At 43.6% G+C, this 25,282-nt stretch overlaps 1 protein-coding gene across 2 annotated transcripts in view; it reads left to right on the top strand.

The window, feature by feature from the left end:
- IQCE (IQ motif containing E) overlaps positions 1-25,282 on the top strand; it is a 66,330-nt gene that overhangs the window by 3,565 nt on the left and 37,483 nt on the right. For both annotated transcript variants that reach the window (XM_056535954.1, XM_056535953.1), the window contains exons 3-9: positions 5,608-5,676; positions 6,148-6,190; positions 13,799-13,945; positions 16,273-16,404; positions 18,413-18,483; positions 21,474-21,587; positions 22,614-22,664. In XM_056535954.1, coding sequence (XP_056391929.1) covers positions 5,608-5,676; positions 6,148-6,190; positions 13,799-13,945; positions 16,273-16,404; positions 18,413-18,483; positions 21,474-21,587; positions 22,614-22,664 — 627 coding nt within the window. The remainder of the gene's footprint in view (positions 1-5,607; positions 5,677-6,147; positions 6,191-13,798; positions 13,946-16,272; positions 16,405-18,412; positions 18,484-21,473; positions 21,588-22,613; positions 22,665-25,282) is intronic.

Here is a 25,282-nt window from a genome sequence, read left to right as displayed (position 1 = left end):
AACTGGAGACAAAGAATAAATGTAATTAGTGCTGGGCGGTATACTGGTTCATACCGAATAGCGTTTTTTTCTTTTTCTGTACGATATGAATTTTTCCTACACTGCACTACCGGTCAGGTCCCTCTGCCCCCCTTCGAATGAATTAATTATCAGCCGCAGCGGTTGTCCCCACATCGGGGAACTAATCATAAGTGACCAGTGGGTGCTGCTCTGCTTCTCTAACCCCTCCCCCAATGAATTATCAGCCGCAGCTCTGCACTGTCCCCCACATCGGGGAACTAATCATATGTGACCCGCCGGTGCTTTAAATGAGTTCCGTGCCGCAGCGCTGGAAATGATTAATAAAGGACATCTGTACTGTCTGTACTGATGATTTTAACATATTCCTGTGCCCGGGCTGCAAAAATAAACAAAAAAAACTTTGACTCACCTTCCTATGTTCCCCCGTTGCTCGGTATCGGCCTCATGACCCTCATGCTGCTTCCTGGGGACGGGAACGTCACAGAGCCATCAGCGTATCACCAGCCAGCTCCTTACATGACAGTGCGCTCAGCCTATCACCAGCCAAGGTGGGACATCGCTGCGGCCGGTGATACGCTGATGGCTCTGTGACGTTCCCGTCCCCAGGAAGCAAACTGTTCTGAACGCTGGCGCCAGGAGCTTGTCACATATAGCCCCACCCTCTCAAAATGTCACGTCCCAGCCCCCTCAATTCAAGTCTATGCGAGGGGGCGTGGCAGCCGTCACACCCCCTCCCATAGACTTGCATTGAGGGGGCGGGGCATGACATCATGAGTGGGCGGGGCTATAATGTCACAAGCTCCTGGCGCAGGCGTTCGGAACAGTTTGTTCCAAATGCTGAGCAGCGGAGTAGCCCTTTTAAAGGCTGAAGAAAAAAATCCTGGAATATCCCTATTAAAGGAGTAGTCCAGTATAAAAAAAAAAAAACGTATCCCTTATCCACAGTATGGGGGATAGGTGTCAGATCATGGGGGGTGGGGGGGGGGGGTGGTCTGTGATCTCTCTCCCGGCTGACTGCATGAATGAAGTGTGTCGACCACCACGTGAAGCTGTATCTCCGACTCTCCCATAGAGATGCATGGAGGCGGCGCGTCGGCCACTTCGTGTGGTGGTCGACCGACCAAGAAACCAGCAACATGATCATGATGCACATGGGGGGTGAAGGCTAGTCCATCTGGTCCCATCCCACCAAAGCTATTGTACAGCAAATTGGTTAACTGTTGGCCATAATACAAAGGTATCAGATCACAGAGTATGACAGATTGCTGTGTATGGGGCTGTGTAGTTGCATATTGGTCAAAGTGCCCGCGCTGACCCATGTCCACAGCTGAAAGCCACTACAATGGGCACATGAGCATCAGGATTGGATCATGGGCTGGTCTGACGCATCTGGGTGCATGTGCCTGATTTACCTGGGAGATGGCACCAGGATGTTCAAAGGGACAAAGACAAGCTGGGGAAGACTGTATGATGCTTTGAGCAATGTTCTGCTGGAAACCTCGGGTCTTGGCATCATGTTGATGTTAAAGGAGTACTCCTGTGGAAAACTTTATTTATTTTTTTAAATCAACTGGTGCCAGAAAGTTAAACAGATTTGTAAATTACTTCTATTAAAAAATCTTAATCCTTCCAGTACTTATTAGCTGCTGAATACTACAGAGGAAATTCTTATCTTTTTGGAACACAGAGCTCTCTGCTGACATCACGAGCACAGTGCTCTCTGCTGACATCTCTGTCCATTTTAGGAACTGTCCAGAGCAGCATATGTTTGCTATGGGGATTTTCTCCTACTCTGGACAGTTCTTAAAATGGACAGAGATGTCAGCAGAGAGCACTGTGCTCGTGATGTCAGCAGGGAGCTCTGTGTTCCAAAAAGAAAAGAATTTCCTCTGTAGTATTCAGCAGCTAATAAGTACTGGAAGGATTAATATTTTTTAATAGAAGTAATTTACAAATCTGTTTAACTTTCTGGCACCAGCTGATTTAAAAAAAAAAATAAAACAAAAAAAAGTTTTCCACTGGAGTACCCCTTTAATGTGACATGTACTGTCTACTTAAAGGGGTACTCCACCCCTGGACATCTTATCCCCTATCCAAAGGATAGGGGATAAGATGTCTGATCGCGGGAGTCCCGCCACTGGGGACCCCCGCATTCTAACATGCGGCGCCCACCTGTAACGGCTTCCGGAACCACTGGAGGCCCTCAGGCTAATACCATCCCGACCACGGGGATGTAAGATTGTGATGTCAAGACTCAGCCCCCTGTGTGACATCACACCCCGCCCCCTCAATGCAAGTCTATGGGAGGGGGCGTGACAGCAGTCACGCCCCCTCCCATAGGCATGAATGGAGGGGGCGTGGAGTGACATCACATCTCCAGTCCCGGAAACACAGAGATTTATGAGACTGGAGAAGCATCCCTGCATAAAATGCAGGTGCTGCATGGATAGAATATAGAGGATAAGATGTATTTGGCCGGAATACCTCTTTAAAGGGGTTATTCAGGAAAAAACTGTTTTTTTTTATATATGAACTGGTTCGAGAAAGTTAAACAGATTTGTAAATTAAGCCACTAGAGGAGGGGAGAGCACACCATGCAGCTAAACATGCAGATATACAATACCGCTGGTGTACACTGGCAGCCTCCGGACCCGATAAATAACAACGCAGCACCTGCGGGGTGCACACACTAGATAAAGTATCAAACAATACAATGAAAGAGAGGTAGCGTGCACTCACCGCGGGTAAACAGCTGCAGGCCCGAGGTCCGGGATCACCACGGCATAGACGGAGACGGTAAGGGGCGCTCAGAGGCTACGCCGGCTGTTTCGGACGTAGGAACGTCCTTCTTCCGGCCTCCAAGGACGTTCCTACGTCCGAAACAGCCGGCATAGCCTCTGAGCGCCCCTTACCGTCTCCGTCTATGCCGTGGTGATCCCGGACCTCGGGCCTGCAGCTGTTTACCCGCGGTGAGTGCACGCTACCTCTCTTTCATTGTAAGATTTGTAAATTACTTCTATTAAAAAATCTTAATCCTTTCAGTTCTTATGAGTTGAGGAAGTTGAGTTGTTCTTTTCTGTCTAAGTGCTCTCTGATGACACGTGTCTCGTGAACCGCCCAGTTTAGACGCAAATCCCCATAGCAAACCTCTTCTACTCTGTGCAGTTCCCGAAACAAGCAGAGATGTCAGCATAGAGCACTGTTGCCAGACAGAAAATAACAACTCAACTTCATCAGCTGATAATTATTGGAAGGATTAAGATTTTTTTAATAGAAGTAATTTACAAATCTGTTTGACTTTCTGGAGCCAGTTGATATATAAGTTTTTTCCTGGAATACCCCTTTAAGTACATTGCATTGCTTCTTCTTTACTGATCGTGAGTTACAACCTGTGGTAATGTCAGTAGGTACATTCTCAGTTCTGTTGTGGAAACAGTCAACAAGCTTGTTGGCAGACACACCCGTAGAAACGTAGCGTTGCGCCTATAATGCATTGGGACAGTTAATTTTCCCCACTTCAGATGACTGAATGCCTGGCGTAAAAATTGCAGTTTCCAGAATGCAAATCACCAAACATTGAGCCAGCAAGGAATCCTGGGAAATTTTAGCTCTCTTTATCCTAAAGATTTTTAAATGCATTCTGGACTATAATAGAAAATAAAACTTACAACTTCAGGTTAGACATACTAATTATATAATGACTCCGTTATTTTGTAGACTCCTTCTGTAGGTAAATTGGAAGATTGCTTCTGTGATATTTATCCATGTAAATCTACTAGAAGTCGGATGCAGTGGGATACTCTGGGACCAGCTATATTTATTTTGGCTCTGATAGTAGGCCAGTGTATTCTGCACCTTGTTCCCAATTATTATGCAAATGATATTTCTCTCATTTACCTAAATAATAGATGTAAATAACAGTCAGCATAATTCTCACGCTATCATTATATAGTATGATATGTTATCACAATACAGTAAGTTTCAAAACACTTTATAGGTTGTAAAGAACTGAAAATTGTCATTTGTTTGCAGCATATTTACTGAAATCAAAAGCTGTTTCACACAAACTTTTTACAACATTTTAACTTTTTAAACATTTTAACAGGTCGCGTTACATTTTAACACAGGATCCCTTATTTGATTGTAGCTTCACAAGTCTTGCATCCATTGAACTTGTGAGTTTTTGGACAGTTTCTGCTTGAATTTGTTTGCAGAATAGCCTCCCAGAGCTGCTGTTTGGATGTAAACTGCCTCCACCCTCATAGATCTTTTGCTTGAGGATGCTCCTAAGGTTCTCAATAGGATTGAGGTCAGCGGAGGATGGAGGCCACACCATGACTTTCTCTCCTTTTATCCCCATAGCAGCCATTGATGCAGAGGTATTCTTTGCAGCATGAGATGGTGCATTGTCAAGCATGAAGATGATTTTATTACGGAAAGCATAGTTCTTCCTTCTGTACCAGGGAAGAAAGTGGTCAGTCAGAAACCCCAAATACTTTGCACAGGTCATCTTTACACCTTCAGGGACCCTAAAGGGGCCGACCAGCTCTCTTCCTATGATTCCGGCCCAAAACATGACTCCACCACCGCCTTGCTGACGTCGCAGCCTTGTTATAACAGGGTGGCCGTCCACCATCCATCCACTACTCCATCCATCTGGACCATCCAGGGTTGCACAGCACTCATCAGTGAACAGGACTGTTTGAAAATTAGTCTTCATGTATTTTTCTGTCTAATGCAGCCGTTTCTGCTTGTGAGCATTGGTTAGTGGTGGCCGAATAGAAGGTTTATGCACAGTTGCAAGACTCTGGAGAACTTTACACCTCGATGTCCGTGGGACTCCAGAGGCACCAGCAGCTTCAAATATCTGTTTGCTGCTATGTAATGGTATTTTAGCAGCTGCTCTCTTGATCCGATGCATGGATCGGGCAGAAATCTTCCTCAATTTGCCTTTATCTGCACGAACCCGTCTGTGCTCTGAATCAGCCACAAATATCTTAATAGTGCGATGATAACGCTTAAGTTTTCGTGAAATATCTAATGTTTTCATACCTCCTCCAAGGCATTGAACTATTTTACTCTTTTCGGCAGCAGAGAGATCCTTTTTCTTCCCCATATTTCTTAATAATGGTGTCTTCTTAATAATGTGGAACACCCACCTTTAGTAGTTTTTCCTTAAATTGTGCTCACCTGGCAATCTAATTATCACAGGTGTCCGAGATTGTTTTCAGTGATCAATAGAGCCTGAGACACAATGCCATCCATGAGTTACACTGAAAAACGTAATATTTTATCTTTGTGACACTTAAATAGAATTTGCATAATAATTTGGAACAGGGTGTAGTATCATATGTTCTTAAACAATGCAGATCTTTTCAGTATTCTGAATATCTCTAGCAACTCTACAGGAGTGGGTTGCACTTGGGGAAGACCACCCTCCATTATGCCCCACACCCCAATAAAGTATATGGTAGGAATTGTGTGAAGATGGGCAAAATGCAGATGTAATTTATAACAGATTATTTCCCTACAGTTTTATTTTGCTTATTGATGACACTTTATAATTCTTGTTCTGCTTCTTTAAAGTACCATGAACTGTCCCAGCTGGGGGATGACACGGTTTCTGCTATTACATATGAATCCGACACAGATAAGGTATGGAGGATATTGTATTGTTGCAATAATTGGGGGGGGGGGGGGGGGACTAATGAACTAAATATTCTTATAAATGGGGGTAGACTGGTTTTATAAAGAAGGACTGAACTCATTGACCCACCACCGCTGTCATTTTTAATGTTGCCTGGTCTCCCCTGATTTTGACTTTCTGGTCCACATTACGACACAAAGGGAGCTAGCTCAGCCAGTCACTGGCAACAATTGTGATCTGTCTTGCCAGTGATTTGCTGAGTGGGTATTTCCATGTGTCAGAAAGTGAAGACCTGTGAGGACCCCGACACTGTAGGATCTGCAGCGGCGGGGGGACAGTGAGGTGAGTACTGCTGTTTTTATTTCAGCCCAGTCTTCCCCCTCTCTCCTTGTTTTCCATGTTTTCTGCAGAACAACTCCTTTTAATAGGCATATTTTTCATTCCCGTAGTCAGTATAAAATATTTCCTTTTTTCTATAGATAGTAAAGAAGAAGAAATCAAGCAAACCACCAAGGTCACAGAGTAAGTGTTGGCTTGAATATCTTTATAGTAGCATGTACCTATTGCAAATAAGCAGCAAAGTGTACCTATAAATTAAGTAAACTCTTAGGATATGTTCTCATAGACGGCAGAACTTGACTATTCTTTCTGCGGACAACGGAATCTGAATTTCCATGTTAGAAACATATGGTGCGGAAATTCTGCCGTGTGAACAGTGCAGCAGGATCCCATTTAAATTAATGGGACTCTGCTGCTGCAGAATGTCCGTGCAAAATATTCATACGGAATTCCGCACAGTCATTTTGCCATGGGTACATAGCCTAATAGTAAATGGCGACCAATTAACAGTATTTTATATATATTTTTTTAAATACGTTTTATTGAAGGTTAAACAAACATCAGCCAAATCGCCTCACAGAAATAAATTGGTACAAAGTGAGTTATACAGATAAAAAGGCACTGAGAACATGGACATGTGAGCAGAATGAAGTTAGCAAAAAAAATAAAAAATTAAAGAGGGGCCGTTGTGTAGAACTCTGCATACACAGCTATAATCAGTTACGAGGACCAAGCAAAGTATTCCTACTATTAGAGCAGACCCGTGCGTCCATAGAGATGAGGTATCACACACACCCGGCAAAACAAAGCGACAAACACAAAACAAAGGGGTACAGACAACCACGTCTAGAAATTAAAGGACATTTATGACTCTAAATCTCTTCTGGAGGATGCAGAATAGGAACACTGAGTCAATGGTGAGGAGCACCAGGGACCCCACACAGAAAGGAATTTACCAGGGCATTTTCTATTCTTGTAGACAATGTGGGAAAAGGGTATCATAGCATTAACTAAGGCTTTCCACTCAGACAGGGAAGGCGGGCCGGGGTCCATCCATTTGAGGGCAATCGCTTTCCTAGCAAAAAATAAGGATTCTCGCAGTATAGTGCGCACATAATGTGGCCACACTTCCTCATCCAGAACTCCAAATAAGCAAATCAGAGGATCACACCCCGGGGAGGTTGGACAATTGTGGCAAGAAGTCCAAGGACATCCTGCCAGAAGGATCTTATAACAGGACAAGCCCAAATAAGATGCCAAAAATCAGCTCTAGCCGCACCACATCGATGGCAGGCGTCCGAGTCAGAGCGACCCATTCTAAGTAAACGTACAGGGGTGATGTAACTATAATGTATAATATTTAATTGTATCAGTTTATTATTAGCAGAAGGAGATACCACCATGTGTGAGGAAAGCATCTCCTCCCAATCATCTTTGGTCAGGTGGGGAATATGAGATTCCCAGTGTCGGACAGCCGGCAACCGGAAACGGGAGTTCTTGGCCTGAATGAGGTGCGTGTAGAGGATGGACACCAGTCCCCTGCGATTTCAGAATACCAATAAGAGGGAAGGCTGATATGGGCGCACTCCCAGCAGGGACTTGTGTAGACAATGCGTGACGTAGCTGTAGGTACTTAAAAAAACAATGTCGGGGTAAACCATAATCTGATTGCAATTGCTCAAAGGAACATAAAACATTATCCCTGTACACATCACCCAGAGTAAGCACACCAGCATTCATCCAAAAAGCTGAGTCTAGAGCATCACCCACATGAATGAGAAAGGGGTTGTGCCATAGAGGAGTATCAGACGGCACATCAGCATATTCAGATACTGACTTAGCGGCCCGCCACACCTTTACAGCCAGTTTATGAAGAGGTAAGTAAGCACGGCCCCCTAGGGTAGGACTTTCCAAGAGCATCCGGGGAGACACTGAGGGGACAAACCTATCCAAAGATTGTTCAGAGTCTGGCATGGAGTCTCCCAGAACCCAATGCCTAATATACCTTAACTGCCCCGCCAGGTAGTACAAGTAAAAATCAGGGAGAAACATACCCGCCTCCAGCTTGGGGCGCTGGAGAGTGGTGAGGCTAATCTTAGGCCTACTAGGTCCCCAAATAAACGGGGACATAAGGGAGTGTACAGAGTCTAAAAAGGATTTAGGCACAGGAACAGAAGCATGCTCCAGTACATACAAGCATTTGGGGAGAATGATAAGTTTGATAAGATTAATACGTCCAGTGACAGACAGTGGCAGCTGGGCCCATATCCTAAATTTAGATTTAATATAGGGCAGGAGGGGAAGAACATTAACCTCTAGATCCAACAGGGGATCCCTATTGATATATACCCCCAAGTATTTAAACGTAGTGACAACCGGGAGACCACCTAACATCGGGGGCCAGGCTCTAGGCAGCAGTGGCATGACCGCCGACTTGGACCAATTAATGAACAGTCCCGAAAAGTACCCAAAGGGATCCATCAGGTCAATCACATAGGGGAGCATTGTAGTGAGGTCAGACACAAAGAGGACCATGTAATCGGCGTAAAGGCCTTTGCGCTTCTCCCTACCCCCCACAGACATACCACGGAAATCAGGATCCTGTCGTATACGCAAAGCATGTGGCTCCACCGCCACCGCAAACAAAAGCGGGGACAGGGGGCACCCCTAACGCGTACCTCGACCTAGGTGAAATGGAGGAGAACACATGCCATTCACAAGGACCTGGGCCCGCGGGCATCTGTAAAGGAGGGAGACCCAGGACCTAAAATTGGGGCCAAAGCCAAACCTATAAAGCACTTCTAAGAGGTAGCCCCACTCAACCGAATCGAAGGCCTTGGCAGCATTCAGTGACGCCAAGGCCCAGTCCCCTCCCATAGCACTACCCACCTGGACGGCAGTTTGGACACGACGGATATTATCCGAAGTGGATTTGCCCGGCATAAAACCGGATTGATCATGATGCACAAGAGATAGGATAACACGATTCAGTCTATTGGCCAGGGCTTTAGTTAGAAGTTTATAATCCAGATTCAATAAGGAGATTGGTCTGTAGGAACCGCACTCCATAGGGTCTTTATCAGGTTTTAGGAGGACAACAATTGTCACCTCATATAAGGAATCAGGCAGGACCCCATCTACAAAGGCTCTTTCATACATGGCTAGCAAAGGAGGCAGGAGTACTTCACTGTACCTCAGGTAAATCTCTAAAGGGAGGCCATCAGGGCCCGGAGACTTACCTTTGGCCATGTCAGCCAAAGCATCCTGCAACTCCAATAAAGTGAGGGGAGCATCTAAAAAATCCCTATCCTCAGCAGACAATTTAGGAAAATCAATGCCGTCCAGGTAGGCAGCCAACTCAGAACAGTATTTTATATTTCTATGCTGAATGCATAAAACATACTGTGATCTTTAATTTCTCTAATATGGTATATTAGTAACATAAAATAAAATGAAAAATCTGTATATATAATTTTTGGGGAACACAGAGACCATGGGTATATGCTGTTGTCCACAAGGACACTAGGCAAAAAAAGAAGTCTGCTCCTCCCAGCAGGATATACCCGCCCACAAGCACAGAGCTAATCAGTTTTAGCTTAGTGTCAGTAGGAGGTAGACACAGGTCTGGAGCTCTCCAGACCTGAACTTCTATCTTTTATTATTTTCTAGCTAGGTATGTCTAGTTAGCATTTTTTTTCCTTTATTATTTTTCTAGGTTGGGCTACAGGAGCATGGTGCTAACTGATCTCCCACATTTGACAAAGGGGCACGGTGCATAAAGTATGGGCCGTCAACCCCTTCTCGCCAACGCTCAGCACCTGGCGGTAGTGCTCTGCGTTCGGGTCCCCCACTTGCCCCTGCCCGCCTTGCTATGGCATATACAGTGGTCCCTCAACATACGATGGTAATCCGTTCCAAATGAACCATCGTTTGTTGAAACCATCGTATGTTGAGGGATCCATGCAATGGAAAGAATAGGAAGTTATACTCGCCTGTTCCCGCCGCTCCGGACCGTCACCGCTGCCCTGGATGTCGCCCTCCATCGCTGTCGACGCGTCCCCGGGGTGTCCCCGACGCTCCGGACGTCTCTGGTTCCCCAGGATCCTCGATCTCCGTTGCCGCCATCACGTCGCTACGCACGCAGCTCCTATTGGATGACGGGACGGCGTGCGCAGCGACGTGATGACGACGAAGGAGAGCGCCGGCGATGCAGGGGATCCCAAAGAGGACGCTCCGGAGCCCCGAGGACAGGTAAGAGACCATCACCGGAGCACACGGGGCACCATAAACGGCTATCTGGCGGCAACTGAATCAGTCAGCGCTGCCGGATAGCTGTTTATGCGAAGGCCCCGACATACAAAAGCATCGTATCTTGATACGGCATTCAACATGCGATGGCCTCTGAGAGGCCATCGCATGTTGAAATTATCGTTTGTCAGGGCCATCGTAGGTCCGGGGTGTCACTGTATATAAAATATCCTAATCATCCATGTGGGCAGAAATGTCTCCCGGGGATGGTGAGGAAGATTTGACCATACATAAGCCATTGCCACAAGTTATATATGGTAAAATCTAATGACCGGTTCCCTTAAAATCTTCTGTAAAAAAAGAAATGATTAATTAGAGGGGATATCCCACACTTAAAATGATTCCCTACCCATAGGATAGAGGATGAGTAGCTGATCAGTAGGGCTTTGACTGCTGGGACCCCCACTCATCACAGGAATGAATATCAGCTGTTCCCTGAGTGAATGGAGTGGTAGCGCAGTTGATCAGCCATCCCTTCATTCACTGTCTTTGTCACTGCCCTATTATCACAGCACTTCACAGTAGGGAACACCAGAACAACTATGTTGAAAAATGTATGGCAGGCTTACCCTAAACTACGGTGTATATATATATATATATATATATATATATATATGGCGTTGGTGCGCAGGCGCAGTCATCCTGCGTGACGGCGCGTCACATGACCACACAGTGGGGTTGCCAATTGGTAGAGGCCATTGCCGGATATTGCGTAACTGCTTACACACACGCTAGTATGGCGTGTATACTCCATTATGGCATCAACATCTGGTGAGTGTCCTGCCGTGACCCCTGCCCCTTTTGTAAATATTAATAATGGTCTGTACTGTTAATTAAGTGATTATGCCTTTTTCAATGTGATTTTATATGCTGCTCTACCAGATCACTGCACTATTATTTGGACGGAGAAATCCGCCCCGTACCTTATGGACACTAAGTAAATTTTTTGCACGATATCACTTTGTATTTTTAATGAAGTTGTATTAATATACCACTGTATTAATTGATTGATTGTTGTGAACATGTATTTAAACCCACCACTTGGGCCACTTCTTATGCTTGAAAAAGGCTGCACAGGCAGCCGAAACGTTGCTGCTGTTTTTTTGTATGGAATAAAGCCACATATATTTTTTTCTCCATTTTTGGAGTGCTGCGACCATATTTTCCTCATATATACACACACCGGGACAAACCAGAATTGACCTATACCAAAGATGATAATGAAATAGCAAGTAATATATAGGGTTGAAAATCACTTTGTGACACTAAAATTACTCATTTCCACGGTATTGTATTTGTAGTAACTGGACAAATAAAGAGTGTGAGCAACTATGTGTATGTGCCATAAAAGGAACCTAAAGTTCTGGTCATTCAGGTTTCATGGCTAAGAAGCAAGTCTTGTAGCATCCTGGACACTGTGCATCATCCTGGACACTGTTGGAGGTTGTCGCTGGCAGTGAACATTTCTCCTGCCTCTCCTCTCAGCTATGAGTGAAAGCTTTATCCTGAATGAACAGTAGAGCGGTCATTGTGAGCTGAGAGGAGAGGGTCCAGTGAAGGAGGCTCTGACCCTGGGAGGACACGTTTGGTATGTAAGGAGTTTCCTGACCCTTATGTTACACCAGGGAGCAAAAATTATGTTAACAGGACAAAAAAAAAACTTTAGTCTTAAAGGGGTACTCCGCCCCTAGACATCTTATCCCCTATTCAAAGGACAGGGGATAAGATATCTGATCGCGGGGGTCCCGCAGCTGGGACCCCCTTGATCTCTGTGCAGCACCTGATATTCGTTTAGAATGCTGGGTGCAGCCGTCGGGGTCGTGATGTCACACCATGCCCCTCAATCCAAGTCTATGGGAGGGGGCCCCCTCCCATAGACTTGCATTGAGGGGGCATGGCGTGACGTCACGACCCCCGCCAGTCAGTCCAAACGTTTGGAACAAAATGTTCCTAATGCTGGGGCAGCAGAGTACCCCTTTAATAACGAGTATAAGCTGCTTCTCCTCTGCTTGCTCTGATGCCCGAGCTGTCCACAGGTAAAACTAAATTGTGCCCTGCCTCCTGACTGATAGTAAGTTGGAGAGTTAACCCCTTAACGACAATGGACGTAAATGTACGTCATGGTGCTGTGGTACTCAACGCACCATGGCGTGCATTTACGCTCCACCATGACCGCGAGCACCGGACCGGTGCTTGCGTCATGCACGGCAGGTCCCGGCTGCTGTCAGCAGCCAGGGACCCGCCGGTAGTGGCGGACATCCACGATCGCGCGAATGTCCGCCATTAACCCCTCAGTACCGCACTGCCGCAGATGGCGTGATCTGTATTGATCACGGCATCTGCGGTAGTGCGTTGCTTTAAATGCTCTGCGGGTGATCCGATCATACAGCATGGCGGCCGGAGGTCCCCTCACCTGGCTCCGGACGTCTTCTGCTCTGGTCTGAGATCGAGCAGACCAGAGCAGATGATCACCGATAACAATGATCAGTGCTATGCCCTATGCATAGCACTGAACAGTATTAGCAATCAAACGATTGCTATAGATAGTCCCCTATGGGGACTATTAAAGTATAAAAATGAAAGTAAAAAAATGTGAGAAATCCCCTCCCCCAATAAAAATTTAAATAGTCCTTTTTTCCCATTTTACCCCCCTAAAGTGTAAAAAAAAAAAAAAAAAAAAATATTAATACACATATTTGGTATCGTCTATATACACAAATGAGATATCAATAAAAAGTAAAGATTATGGCGCAAAAAATGATCCCTATTACCGCCGCTTATACGGAAAAATGAAATAGTTACAGGTAGTCAAAATAGAAGGATTTTAAACATACTAATTTGGTTAAAAAGTTTGCGATTTTTTTTAAGTGTTACCCATAATTATATACTTTTCTATTATTGTATCATTTTAATGGTATTGACCCACAGAATAAAGAACACATGTAATTGTTACCGTAAATTGTACGGCGTGAAAACGAAACCTTTCAAAATGAGCAAAATTGCGGTTTTCTTTTTAATTTCCCCACACAAATAGAATTTTTTTGGTTGCGCCATACATTTTATGGTAAAATGAGTGATGTCATTATGCAGGAAAACTGGTTGCGCAAAAAACAAGCCCTCATTCTAGTCTGTGGATGAAAATTTTAAAGAGTTACGATTTTTAGAAGACGAGGGGGAAAAAACAAAAATGCTAAAATAAAATTGGCCTGGTCCTTAAGGTCAAAATGGGCTTGGTCCTTAAGGGGTTAAAGGGATTTTCAGATAATAAGAATAGTATCCAAATTTTATCAGCTGCAAAAGTAGAAAACTTTCTTATACTGACCTTATTAATGCTACCCCACACTCATATATGTCAGGTCATCATATTGTGCTGTATACAGAGAGTCCAGGGGCTGGTGCTATTATTAGTGAAAACAATGCTCTTCTCGTTTCCATTTATATTGTTTCAGAAGATTTAAATGTTTTGTCATTTTATTTTTGCAGATTCTCCTTATCTCTCCAGCGCAAAGCTTAACCCTAAAAAAGCCCCTGTATGGAGATCTCTAAAAGGAACCGGACAAATGCACTCAGAAAACCCAATGATGAAAGTACCGAGGCAGCTATGGCTGTCCTCCCTGAAACAAGGCAATGGTAAAACTCGGGCTTTGTTCTTTTGTATAAGGCTGCGTTCACATCACGTTTTAGGCAATACGGGACCGCATACGGCTGGGGGGAGCTAAAACTGTGCGCTCCCGTATCCCTGCCGTATGCCGCCTGTATGTAATGTATTTCAATGAGCCGAACGGAGTGAAACGCTGACTCCAGTTGGCTCATTTTTGCCCCGTATGCGGTTTTCCCACCGGACCTAAAACAGTGGTCTACCACGGTTTTAGGTCATGTGGAAAAACCGCATATGGGGCAAAAATGAGCCGACAGGAGTCAGCGTTTCACTCCGGTCGGCTCATTGAAATACATTACGTGCGGGCCGCATACGGCAGGGATACGGGAGCACCCGGGTTTTAGCTCCCCCCCCCCAAGCCGTATGCGGTCCCGTATTGCCTAAAACGTGATGTGAACCCAGCCTTACTCATTATGAAAGCTTCATTTGTAGCTTCATCAGTGATACCAAAAGAGCAATGAGCATCACACACGCAGAAAAGCCATTTCTAGTTTTATGACCCCGGCTTTATGTCATCTTATCTACTATCTTACAAAATGGATTGAAATTTCAGCTTTTGTGCTTGTCAGTCTGCTGTTGGATTAGAAGTCACTTGATGTTTAATGGGGTCATTGCTCATCCCGATCCTCAGTCAGCTTATAGCAATTACCCTCAGTGACTTCTGGTTATATACGGTTTTTAATGCCCAGACTGTACTGTGTTTAAAGGGGTACTCCGGTGGAAAAAAAATTTTTTTTAAATCATCTGGTGCAAGAAAGTTAAACAGATTTGTAAATTATTTCTGTTAAAAAAATCTTAATCTTTCCAGTACTTATCAGCTGCTGTATACTATAGAGGAAGTTCTTTTCTTTTTTTAATTTCTTTTCTGTCTGACCACAGTGCTCTCTGCTGACACTTCTGTTCATTTCAGGAACTGTCCAGAGCAGGAACAATTCCCCATAGAAAACCTCTCCTGCTCTGGACAGTTCCTGACACAGACAGAGGTGTCAGCAGAGAGCACCGTGGACAGACAGAAAATAAATTCAAAAAGAAAAGAATTTCCTCTGTATTATACAGCAGCTGACAATTACTGGAAGGGTTAAGATTTTTTAATAGAAATCATTTACAAATCTGTTTAACTTTCTGGCACCAGTTGATTAAAAAAAAAATAATGTTTTCCACCTGAGTACCCCTTTAACAATTACATTCATTTATATCCTCTTATATGTAAAAGTGTAACCTACAAGAAATCATTACAGGTTGAGGGTTCTAGGGACTACTATGGCCATATAAATAAGAAAACCTTCTACAGCTTTAGAAACTTCTTACTCCTTTGTCAGCGTCCCCCTACAGTAATCCTGCAGTGATATTGGAGAGAAGGTTTATTTGAACATTACTTGTCAGCTCTATGATATAGTTTGGGAACGATACATTGCAGACCCTGCGGAGTATGGTAATAAAGGGGTATTCCCATCTGATAACATTATCTTCCATTCACAGAATACAGGATAATATGCTGATAGGTGGGGGTCCGACCGCTGCGATTCCCACTGATCCAGGAATACCCCTTTAAAGGGGTAGTCCATTGGCCAGCGTTCAGAACTAAATGTTCCGAACGCTGTTTTTGCGCTGCGGGGTCGACCACGCCCCTCCTGACATCATGGTCACGCCCCTCAATGCAAGTCTATGGGAGGGGGCATCACGCCCCCTCCCATAGACTTGCATTGAGGGGGCGTGGCCATGATGTCACGAGGACATGGCCGACCCCCACGGTGCGACAACAGCGTTTGGAACATTTAGTTCTGAATGCTTGCCAGTGGAGTACCCCTTTAACGCTACATCATTTGTTACCCTACTTTCCTAGATCTACATAGTAAAAAGTAAGTGCGAGGGTATGTCCACACAGGAGGTATTACAGTGAGTTTCCTACTGTGAGTTTGAGCTGCGGCAGATTTTCTACAGTGGAGTCTCTGCAATGGAAAATCCACAGCAGATTACATTGACTTCAATGAAAACCTACCGTTGGCTGTCCGGGCATGCTGGGAGTTGTAGTTTTGCAACAGCTGGAGGCACCCTGGTTGGGAAACACAGCCTTAAGTGGTTTTCCAGTTATATAAATTTTGAAGCAAAATGTAATTGAATCAAAAGTAAAAGATACTCTCCTCCCCAATGGTTACTGCTGCCATTTTTAACATACCGTCCCGGTTTATCAGTTTGTTCTTTTTCGCTTTCATCTAGACACACGGGAATGCCTGCCCAGCTTATCATGTTGATGATGTTTCATTTCCTCTTCATGACCCTCTTGTGCTTTTTCTCTTAGGTCTCACTCAGCCTTTGAAATCTGACATGGATATTGGCCAGGCCTGGGTGAGCCCAGGCAGCAGCACTCCGGAGTATCTTAAGGAAGCTCTTGGCATGAAGAAGCCCAAATATTCCCGTTCTGCTAGTACTGGTAAAGACAATGGAAAGCTACCAGCACAGTCTGCCAAACCTGCTATATCCTGTGAGATTGGCCAACCATATAATGTGTACATAAGCCTCCTGACTCCTTCAATGGCAGATGTCATTATGTCGAATTGTGGTGAATGTGCGTTCAGCCGCCAGCCACCTGAAATGTATGACCAGCGCTAGAAGCAGGATAGTCTGCTGCACTACTCTGCCTGGTATAAAGGAAATTATGCCTTTGATTTTTTATTTTTTTTTCCAAAAATAATTTTATTAAAACATATGAGAACAAAAACAGTCATCATTAACAGGGCTCAAGGTGAAACGAAATTAAGAAATGCAAGTGTTTCCAATCACAGAGAGCCAATCAGTCCAGGAAAAAACATGGCAAATAAGAACTCAAAAGGGCCAATGAGGAGATAGGATGGAAAAGACAGGAGGAGTATGTGGGAGAGAGGTTAGAAAAAGGCAGAGAAGGAGGGAGAGGGGGCCGGAGACCAGGAAATCAGCGGTAAATAAGAGGGAGGTCACTAGGGAGGAGCGGAAGCAGTAAGCCCATATTGCAGAAAGTGCGGGGAAGCAGCAAAGTCCAACCATTAAGGTCAGCCAAACATTCGTCTAAGCCCTGGAGGTATAGGACTTCCCTGAGCCAGTCAGTGGTGGTGGTGGTGGTGGTGGTGGGGGGGGGGCGTAGACTTCCAACCTCTCGGTATGACTCCTAGCGGCCGCTAAAAGCACGCCTATCATGCTCTTTCTCAATGAGTCAGAAGAGCCAGGCAACATGGAGAGGAGGAGAGCCTGTGGGGTGTTTGCTACCTGGGTCCCAGTGATGTCATGGATGAGGGCCCTAACCGAGGACCAAAGTCAGCTAGTAAGGAGCAAGATAACCAGACATGAGAGAGGGTGCCCACGTCTCGGCCACACCTCCAGCAAACATTGGACACCGATGGGTAATAGCGGTGGAGCAGGGCCAGAAACTTGTACCACCTGGAGAGTAATTTGTCATTCGTTTCTTGTAGGGCTACTGCCCTGGAAGCCTTATGGCAGAGCATAAATGAGGTCGTCCATTCCTCAGCGCTGGGGGTGTAGTCGAGCTCTCTAGCCCACCCCTGTTGATAGGGTATCAACGAGCGGGAGTCCCGAGTACGAAGCATAGCATAGAGCAAGGATACCGTATGGGTGGGTCTAACAGTACTTAAGCATAATCGCTCAAAGGGGAGGACCTCCCTATGCAATTCACCAGAGACCCACCATGTGTCATAGAAATGCTGGAGTTGGCGATATTGGAACGTACACAAGACAGAGGGGGTAGCATCGCCCATAATTTCAGAGAGAGATTTCAAGGAAGAGGGGAGGAGGACCTTGGCTATAGGTAGGTGCAATGGTGGCGAGATAGAAAGGAAGCTTCTCACAGAGGTCCCCGGAAGGAAGTCTGGGCTGCCTGTTAAAGGTGTTAGGGGGCCTAGTGGACGAAGTAAGCCCACCTTGACCAGGTGATGGAGGCAGCAGTACAGCACGACCCTAGAGACAAATGGAAGAGTAGATTTGGAGCAGGCAGTCCAATATGAGGGACAAATCCAGGGCAGGGAGGTGAGAGGGAAGGGAGACAGGTCCGTTTCCAGGCGTACCCAGAGTTTTGTGTGAGCCAAGTGAAAGCCGTCCAGTACACGAGTGGCAATGGTAGCTAGATAGTAGGTGTATGGATCAGGAAGGCTAGGCCACCATCTGTTTTAGGCTGAGCCAGCGTATCTTTTGCGAACCTGTGCCGGCCACCAGACCACACAAACTTAGTAAAGAGTGCGGTCAGGGGACGAAAGAAGGCCTTAGAAAGCATTACTGGCAGGGTCTATGCCTTTGATTTTGTGAAAGTGAAATCCATTACACCAGTTTGAATAAAACAATACTGCAAATGTAAGAGATCTGCCCAGAAACAAAATGCATGTTTTTTGTGTCTTAGTTGTTATTGCTGATGTAATTGATTCTCTTTTTCAGGTAATTTTGTGTTTGTATCTTAGGTTACATACCTGGAACACCAGACTTTAAAGAGAAAGAGGACATGTACGACCAGATCATAGACCTGAAAAAGGTGCCTGTCTGTGCTGTATTCTTTTCCTTCTTTGTTACTGTGTAAGGCTATGGTTGGATCTGTTGATTTTTAGCAGACCGAAAGTAGTAATAATGACCATGTTCAGTACATTTTTGTGTGTATACAATTTTTGTTCAGGACTCAAAAGTTCTGCACAAAAAAAAAATACCTTTTGTTAATGTACCAGCCATAGTCACTATAAGACTACGTTCAGTCCACTGAAATCAGTGCATCTAGATGGGGTACTTAGTGATATGTGTCGGCTTTCTATTTGTAGGTTTTCCAATATATACCACAATCTTTTATTTTTGTTGAATAAATCTGGTCTTGCATAAAAAAAACACTATATTCATCTTAACCAAAAACAACTGTGCACTGATACAGACAATATTCTATAATATACCTTAATTTGCATATAACTTGTATAATGTACAAGTAAGAAGCTGTGGAAAGGTGCATAAATATCCCAATCAATGCTATGGCAATCGTTAGAAAAGGTTGTCTCCCTTCATAAGAAGGATTAGCATATTTTTCCATTCTGTCTTCAATCAGCTTTCCCATACATTTAGCAAATATGTAAGTAATGGTTTCGACATACATTCTTAATGTCTCTATAGGGGTCCTTAGTCAGAAGGTGACAGAAAGGTATCCATTTAGCCTCCATCTGACCAGTATTCTGCAACAAAAAAATAGGATGGAGTAGAGTAGTAGACTATGCTATTAAAGGGAACCTGTCATCAGATTTTACCATATATAATGCATAGCAACACATTATATATGGTAACATTTTCTTTCTCACGTCCCCAGGAGACAATTCTATCCCCAGGGATGGTGAAGATTTGTGGTTTAAAAGTGTCCCCTGCCAGCTCTGTAAGTAGTCCCCTGGGCTGGGAGCTATACTTACCTAGTCCTGCTGCTCCAGCTGTAATCACGCCCCCTCCGTGTGATTGACAGCCCTCATCACAGCTCTGCTCCCTGAGCAGAAGCAGCAGAGCAATGACGCTGGCCGTGCATAGGCTGTCAATCACACTGAGGAGGCGTGATTACAGCAGGACCAGGTAAGTATAGCTCCCAGCCCAGGAGACTACTTATGGGGCCGGTGGGGGGACACTTTTAAACTAATGTGTGTGTGTGTATATATATATATATATATATATATATATATATATATATATATATATTAACCAAAAGCCCTACACACTTGTAAGGAATAAACTAAAGTAAGTGGGTCAGTAAGTACTGACACTGTACTATCCGTACTAAACCATTTAAGGCATAATGCAATGTGACCTCCATATATTCAAGTATATATATATATAGTAGTTAGGAGTAGCTGTATTAGTCCAGTGATGCAAAAAGCAAAATCATCGGTAGTTGCAGTATCTTGTAATACCTTTTTTATTGGACTAATAAGATTTTGTAGAGAAGCTTTCGGGATTCCTCCCTTTATCAAGTCATAAGCATTTCTGAGCTCACAAGGAGAAAACACACGTTCTATCTCACAAAATATGCAGGGGTTAAAACAACATATGTGGAGAATGGACATTAAGTTGGGCCATAAATTGTATAGCTATAGGACGATAGATCCAGATAAGGATGAGGGGGGGGGGGGGGGCTGGAGAGCAGAGGTGAGAATGGTGGTTACACTGTACGGAGGAGAAAGGACAATTATACTACAGAACCATAGACTGAAGATAAGACTTAGACAGGGGAGGGGGAGCAGGGGTGTAATGGTGTTAGAGCAGGGAGAGGGAAGACCAATAAAAAGGTATTACAAGATACTGCCTTACAGATGAGAGTGTGTGTGTGTATATATATATATATATATATATATATATATATATATATATATATACAATACATACACATCCTCATCATCCCTGTGGGCAGAAATGTCTCCTGGGGATGGTGAGGAAGAAGATTTGACCATATATAAGGCATTGCCATGAGTTAGGTTGGGTTCACACCACGTTTTTGCAATACAGTTCCCGTATATGTTTCCAATTTGAAAACTATACGGAACCGTATTGAATCCTGTATCCGTTTGTGTCTTGTACGGTTTTGTCCGTTTATTTACCACGGTTTTTGGTCCGGGTGAAAAACAGTATGGAAATCGTATACATTTTTTTTTTTTTTTCATGGGAGTCAATGGGAACCGCACAGAACTGTATGTGCGTATGGTTCCATCTGGTTTCCACCATCTGGTTTTTTTACTTGGAATTTCAATCAAACAAGTGAAACGTTATTCATAATGGAATGAAAAGTTAGCAACGTATAGTTTTTTTTTTTCTTAAAACCAGATGCAACCGGACATCATTTTTTAAACCGTATAGGAATTGAAATTTGTACACACGTTTTGATACAGTTTAGTCAGGTTTTGAGGAATCCGTTTTTTATAAAAAATCTATTACGGGAACTGTATTGCAAAAACGTGGTGTGAACCCGGCCTTATATATGGTAAAATCTAATGACCGGTTCCCTTTAATTCTTCTGTAAAAAAATAATAATACTGTGTATTGTATGTTTTTGTCAATATAAAAGCCTATTGGGGATGAATGCCACTGCATGTCTTCCCTCATAAGCATCCATTAAATGTAGACATCGTGAGCTTTTCATAAGTAATCTGTTAAAAAGACGCCATAATAGCCTATAGGTCAGTGGTTCCAACCTGTGGCTCTCCAGCTGTTGCAAAATAGAACTTTTATCATACCCTGACAGCCACACTAGTACGGTGGGATTTATAGCTCTGCAACAGCTGGAGAACCACAGGTTGGGAAGCACTCAGGTTAATGTATACATTAGGAGGTGAGGAGAGGATGTGAACAACGCCTGAGGAAGAAGAGTATGAATAAGATATTAAAAAAGACTTCACGCAAAGTAGAAGTTGAGAAGCTTCTTCTTATATTGTTGTTGTTATCTTTAATATTGTTTAATATAATCTGGAAAAATATAAAAAAAAATTCTGGATTGATTTTTGATTTTCATTTCAGATGTTACAGGCACAGAAATCTGAAGCGGATTTAATGAAAACGAAGCTCAGGAGATTGGAGGAAGAAAACAACAGGAAAGACCGTCAGATTGAGCAGTTACTGGATCCCTCAAGGGCGAGTTCAATCTTGGAGGCATTACCCTTGATCCTTTACTGCAGCCGTCTCCAACCTGTGGCTTTTTAAAATAGTTAAATATGACAACTACTAGCACATGGCTGTAAAGGCTCCCTGAAAGCTTTTATAGCAGTGTTTCCCAACCAGAGTACCTCCAGCTGTTGCAAAACTACAACTCCCAGCATGCCCGGACAGCCAAAGGCTGTCCGGGCATGCTGGGAGTTGTAGTTTTGCAACAGCTGGAGGCACCCTGGTTGGGAAACACTGCTTTATAGGATGGAGACTGCACATTTGTCAGAAAAATGAGTTTGCTTTGTTGTTCCCAGTGCATATAGGAAGAATCTGTAGTTGCTTAAAGGGGTACTCCGGTGAAATTTTTTTTTTTTTAAATCAACTGGTGCCAGAAAGTTAAACAGATTTGTAAATTACTTCTATTAAAAAATCTTAATCCTTCCTGTACTTATTAGCTTCTGAATACTACAGGAGAAATTCTTTTCTTTTTAAAACACAGAGCTCTCTGCTGACATCACGAGCACAGTGCTCTCTGCTGACATCTCTGTCCATTTTAGGAACTCTCTCGAGCAGCATATGTTTGCTACGGGGATTTTCTCCTACTCTGGACAGTTCCTAAAATGGACAGAGATGTCAGCAGAGAGCACTGTAGTGTTCAGCAGCTAATACGTACAGGAAGGATTAAGATTTTTTAATAGAAGTAATTTACAAATCTGTTTAACTTTCTGGCACCAGTTTATTTAAAAAAAAAAAAAAAAAAAAAAAAAAAAGAGTTTTTCACTGGAGTACCCCTTTAATGGAGTTGTAGGAAATTAGACAAACATGGCTGCCTTCCTCCAGAAACATTGGCGCTATCATCCAGGAGCTTCATCTGCTACTGGAGCTCAAATGAATGTCGCTGTAATACCAAAGAGCTGGGTGGGAGGGGGGGGGGGGGTCTGTATTATACATATACTTACAAAAAACAGTCTACTGAAAATAGTATAAAATATATTCCCTTTATTTTAATTACAGAGTTCAGAGTTTGCAAGAAGCCTGGTGGACAAAAAAAGTGACAGCAGTTTGGTAAGTTAATATATATTACTGATATATAAGCTATTGGACCCTGTAAAAAGCATTATTTTAAAGGGGTACTCAGAAAGAAACAAAAAAAAAAAGCTTTCATATCAACTGGTGACAGAAAGTTATACAGATTTGTAAATTACTTCTATTTAAAAATCTTAAAGGGGTACTCCGGTGGAAAACATATATTTTTTTTAAATCAACTGGTGCCAGAAAGTTAAACAGATTTGTAAATTACGTCTATTAAAAAATCTTTATCCTTTCAGTACTTTTTAGCAGCTGTATGCTAGAGAGGAAATTCTTTTCTTTTTGAATTTCTTTTTTGTCTTGTCCACAGTGCTCTCTGCTGACACCTGATGCCCGTATCAGGAACTGTCCAGAGCAGGAGAAAATCCCCATAGCAAACCTATGCTGCTCTGGATAGTTCCTGACAAGGACAGAGGTGTCAGCAGAGAGCACTGTGGACAAGACAAAAAAGAAATTAAAAAAGAAAAGAATTTCCTCTGTAGCATACAGCTGCTAAAAAGTACTGGAAGGATAAAGATTTTTTAATAGAAGTAATTTACAAATCTGTTTAACTTTCTGGCACCAGTTGATTAAAAAAAAAAAAGAGTTTTCCACTGCAATACTCCTTTTAAGCCTTCCAGTACTTATCAGCTGCTATATGCTACATAGCAGTGTTTTCCAACCAAGGTGCCTCCAGCTGTTTCAAAAGTACAGCTCCCAGCTTTTGACTGTCTGGGCATGCTGTGAGTTGTAGTTTTGCAACAACACAACTGGAGGGCACCATGCTTGGGATACACTGCTCCAGAGGAAGTTTTTTTTTTCATAAGTTTTTATTGAAATTTTCAAGTAAAATACAAACGTAACAGTAGGTCATACTTCATGCAGGACAGATAGACGTCTCAGAGGTGTACTGTAGAGTTGGAAAAAGTTGTACTCTCTTAATGAAGCCCAAAACAACAAAGTAAAATACACAAAACAGGGAAAAACAGTGTCTTATCATGTACAATAAAGTGTCATAATTAGAGCCGGACGCGTCCAGCAGTTGTCAGGAAAGAGAACCCAAAGGTATGACTGTGAAGGATACTTTTTCTTTTCAAACAGTGCTATGAACGCTTGCGGTGTAGTGAAGCGCTAGTGGTGTGAATGGGTTGAGAGATGATAGTGCATGGAGGAGTCATCGGTGCAGCAAGTGAGGATATTGGATTAAACATCTGTGCAGTGAGGACCAGAGAAGCCAACGTTTCTGGAAAGAAGAGCGTTTGCAAGTCCTGCAAGCTATGATTTTCTCAAAAGCATAGGTCATATTCATTTTATGAATAAGGGTCTCCAAGGAAGGAACTATCGGTGTTTTCCAGTGGCTGGTGAGGGCCGTTTTTGCTAGGATACAAATAATACAGAACAAAGCCCTGGCTTCACAGGGAAGAGTGTGCAAATCTAAAAATAAAAGGACAGTTTGAGGGGACCATGGGACATGCCGACCGAACAATGCTTGTAAGAGTGTTTTACATTGTGTCCAGTAGGACCTGATAATAGGACAAAGCCATAGAATGTGAGGGAGAGTGCCACCCATGCCGCAACCTCGCCAGCAGTGCGAGGAGGCTGTGGGGTATATTTTGCCTAGGCGGTCTGGGGTGTAGTACCATCTCAGCATTGTCTTAATGGCCGATTCTAGGTGGGTGGAACATTGAAAAGAGATATGTATGGTTTTAAATGCCTTCTGCCAGTTCTCTGGGGAGACCGTTATGTTGAGATCCTGTTCCCACATTCACAAGGGGTATGTCTTGGTAAATATGTTCCCCTGTAAAAGATTGTTGTAGTATGGTTTCAACCCTCTCGCTGATGTGGTGAGTAGTTTAAGAGAGGAGCTGTCCAGAGGGTGCTCAGTCGGTCTCATGTTAGCGGTGGCGGACCTGTAAATACGTGTAAAATTCCTGATTAGAAATATGATATTTGTCCTTAATCCTGTTAAAGGGAAATAATACTGGGCCATCTGCTCCAGAGGAAGTTGTGTAGTCTTTCCAGTCTGACCACAGTGCTCTCTGCTGACACCTCTGTCCGTGTTAGGAACTGTCCGGAGCAGGAGCAAATCCCCATAGCAAATCTCTTCTACTCTGAACAGTTCCTGACATGGACATAGGTGTCAGCAGAGGGCACTGTGGTCAGACAGAAAAGGACTACACAACTTCCTCTGGAGCATACAGCATCTGAGAAGTACTGGAAAGATTAAGATTTGTTAATAGAAGTGATTTACAAATCTGTTTAACTTTCAGGCACCAGTTGATTTGAATTTTTTTTCCCTCTGGAGTACCCCTATAATTCTTGCTTTGTACTTATTATGGTGCAAAAATACTTCCTTCAAAGGTCTTAAAATTATTAAATAAATACACAGAAGTAATAAAAGAACGGTACTCACCCAGCTTGGCTTTATTTCAAAGCATGTGCAGGACAGGACACAACAGGAAAGATAGAAGGGCGTTGCTAGGCGACAGATCGTTTCGTGCCTTTCCTGCACTTCTTACAATCTTTGTACTTTTGCTGCATATTTGCTGCTGTGTGTTTTCCTACCTATTGAAGTCCATGGGTAAAAAAATCAGCTGCATATTTTGCTACCCATT

Source organism: Hyla sarda, chromosome 8, assembly GCF_029499605.1.
Source record: "Hyla sarda isolate aHylSar1 chromosome 8, aHylSar1.hap1, whole genome shotgun sequence".
Taxonomy (NCBI): Eukaryota; Metazoa; Chordata; class Amphibia; order Anura; family Hylidae; genus Hyla; species Hyla sarda.
The sequence above is the reverse complement of the archived record's forward strand: the minus strand, read 5'-3'. Positions and strand labels throughout refer to the sequence as shown.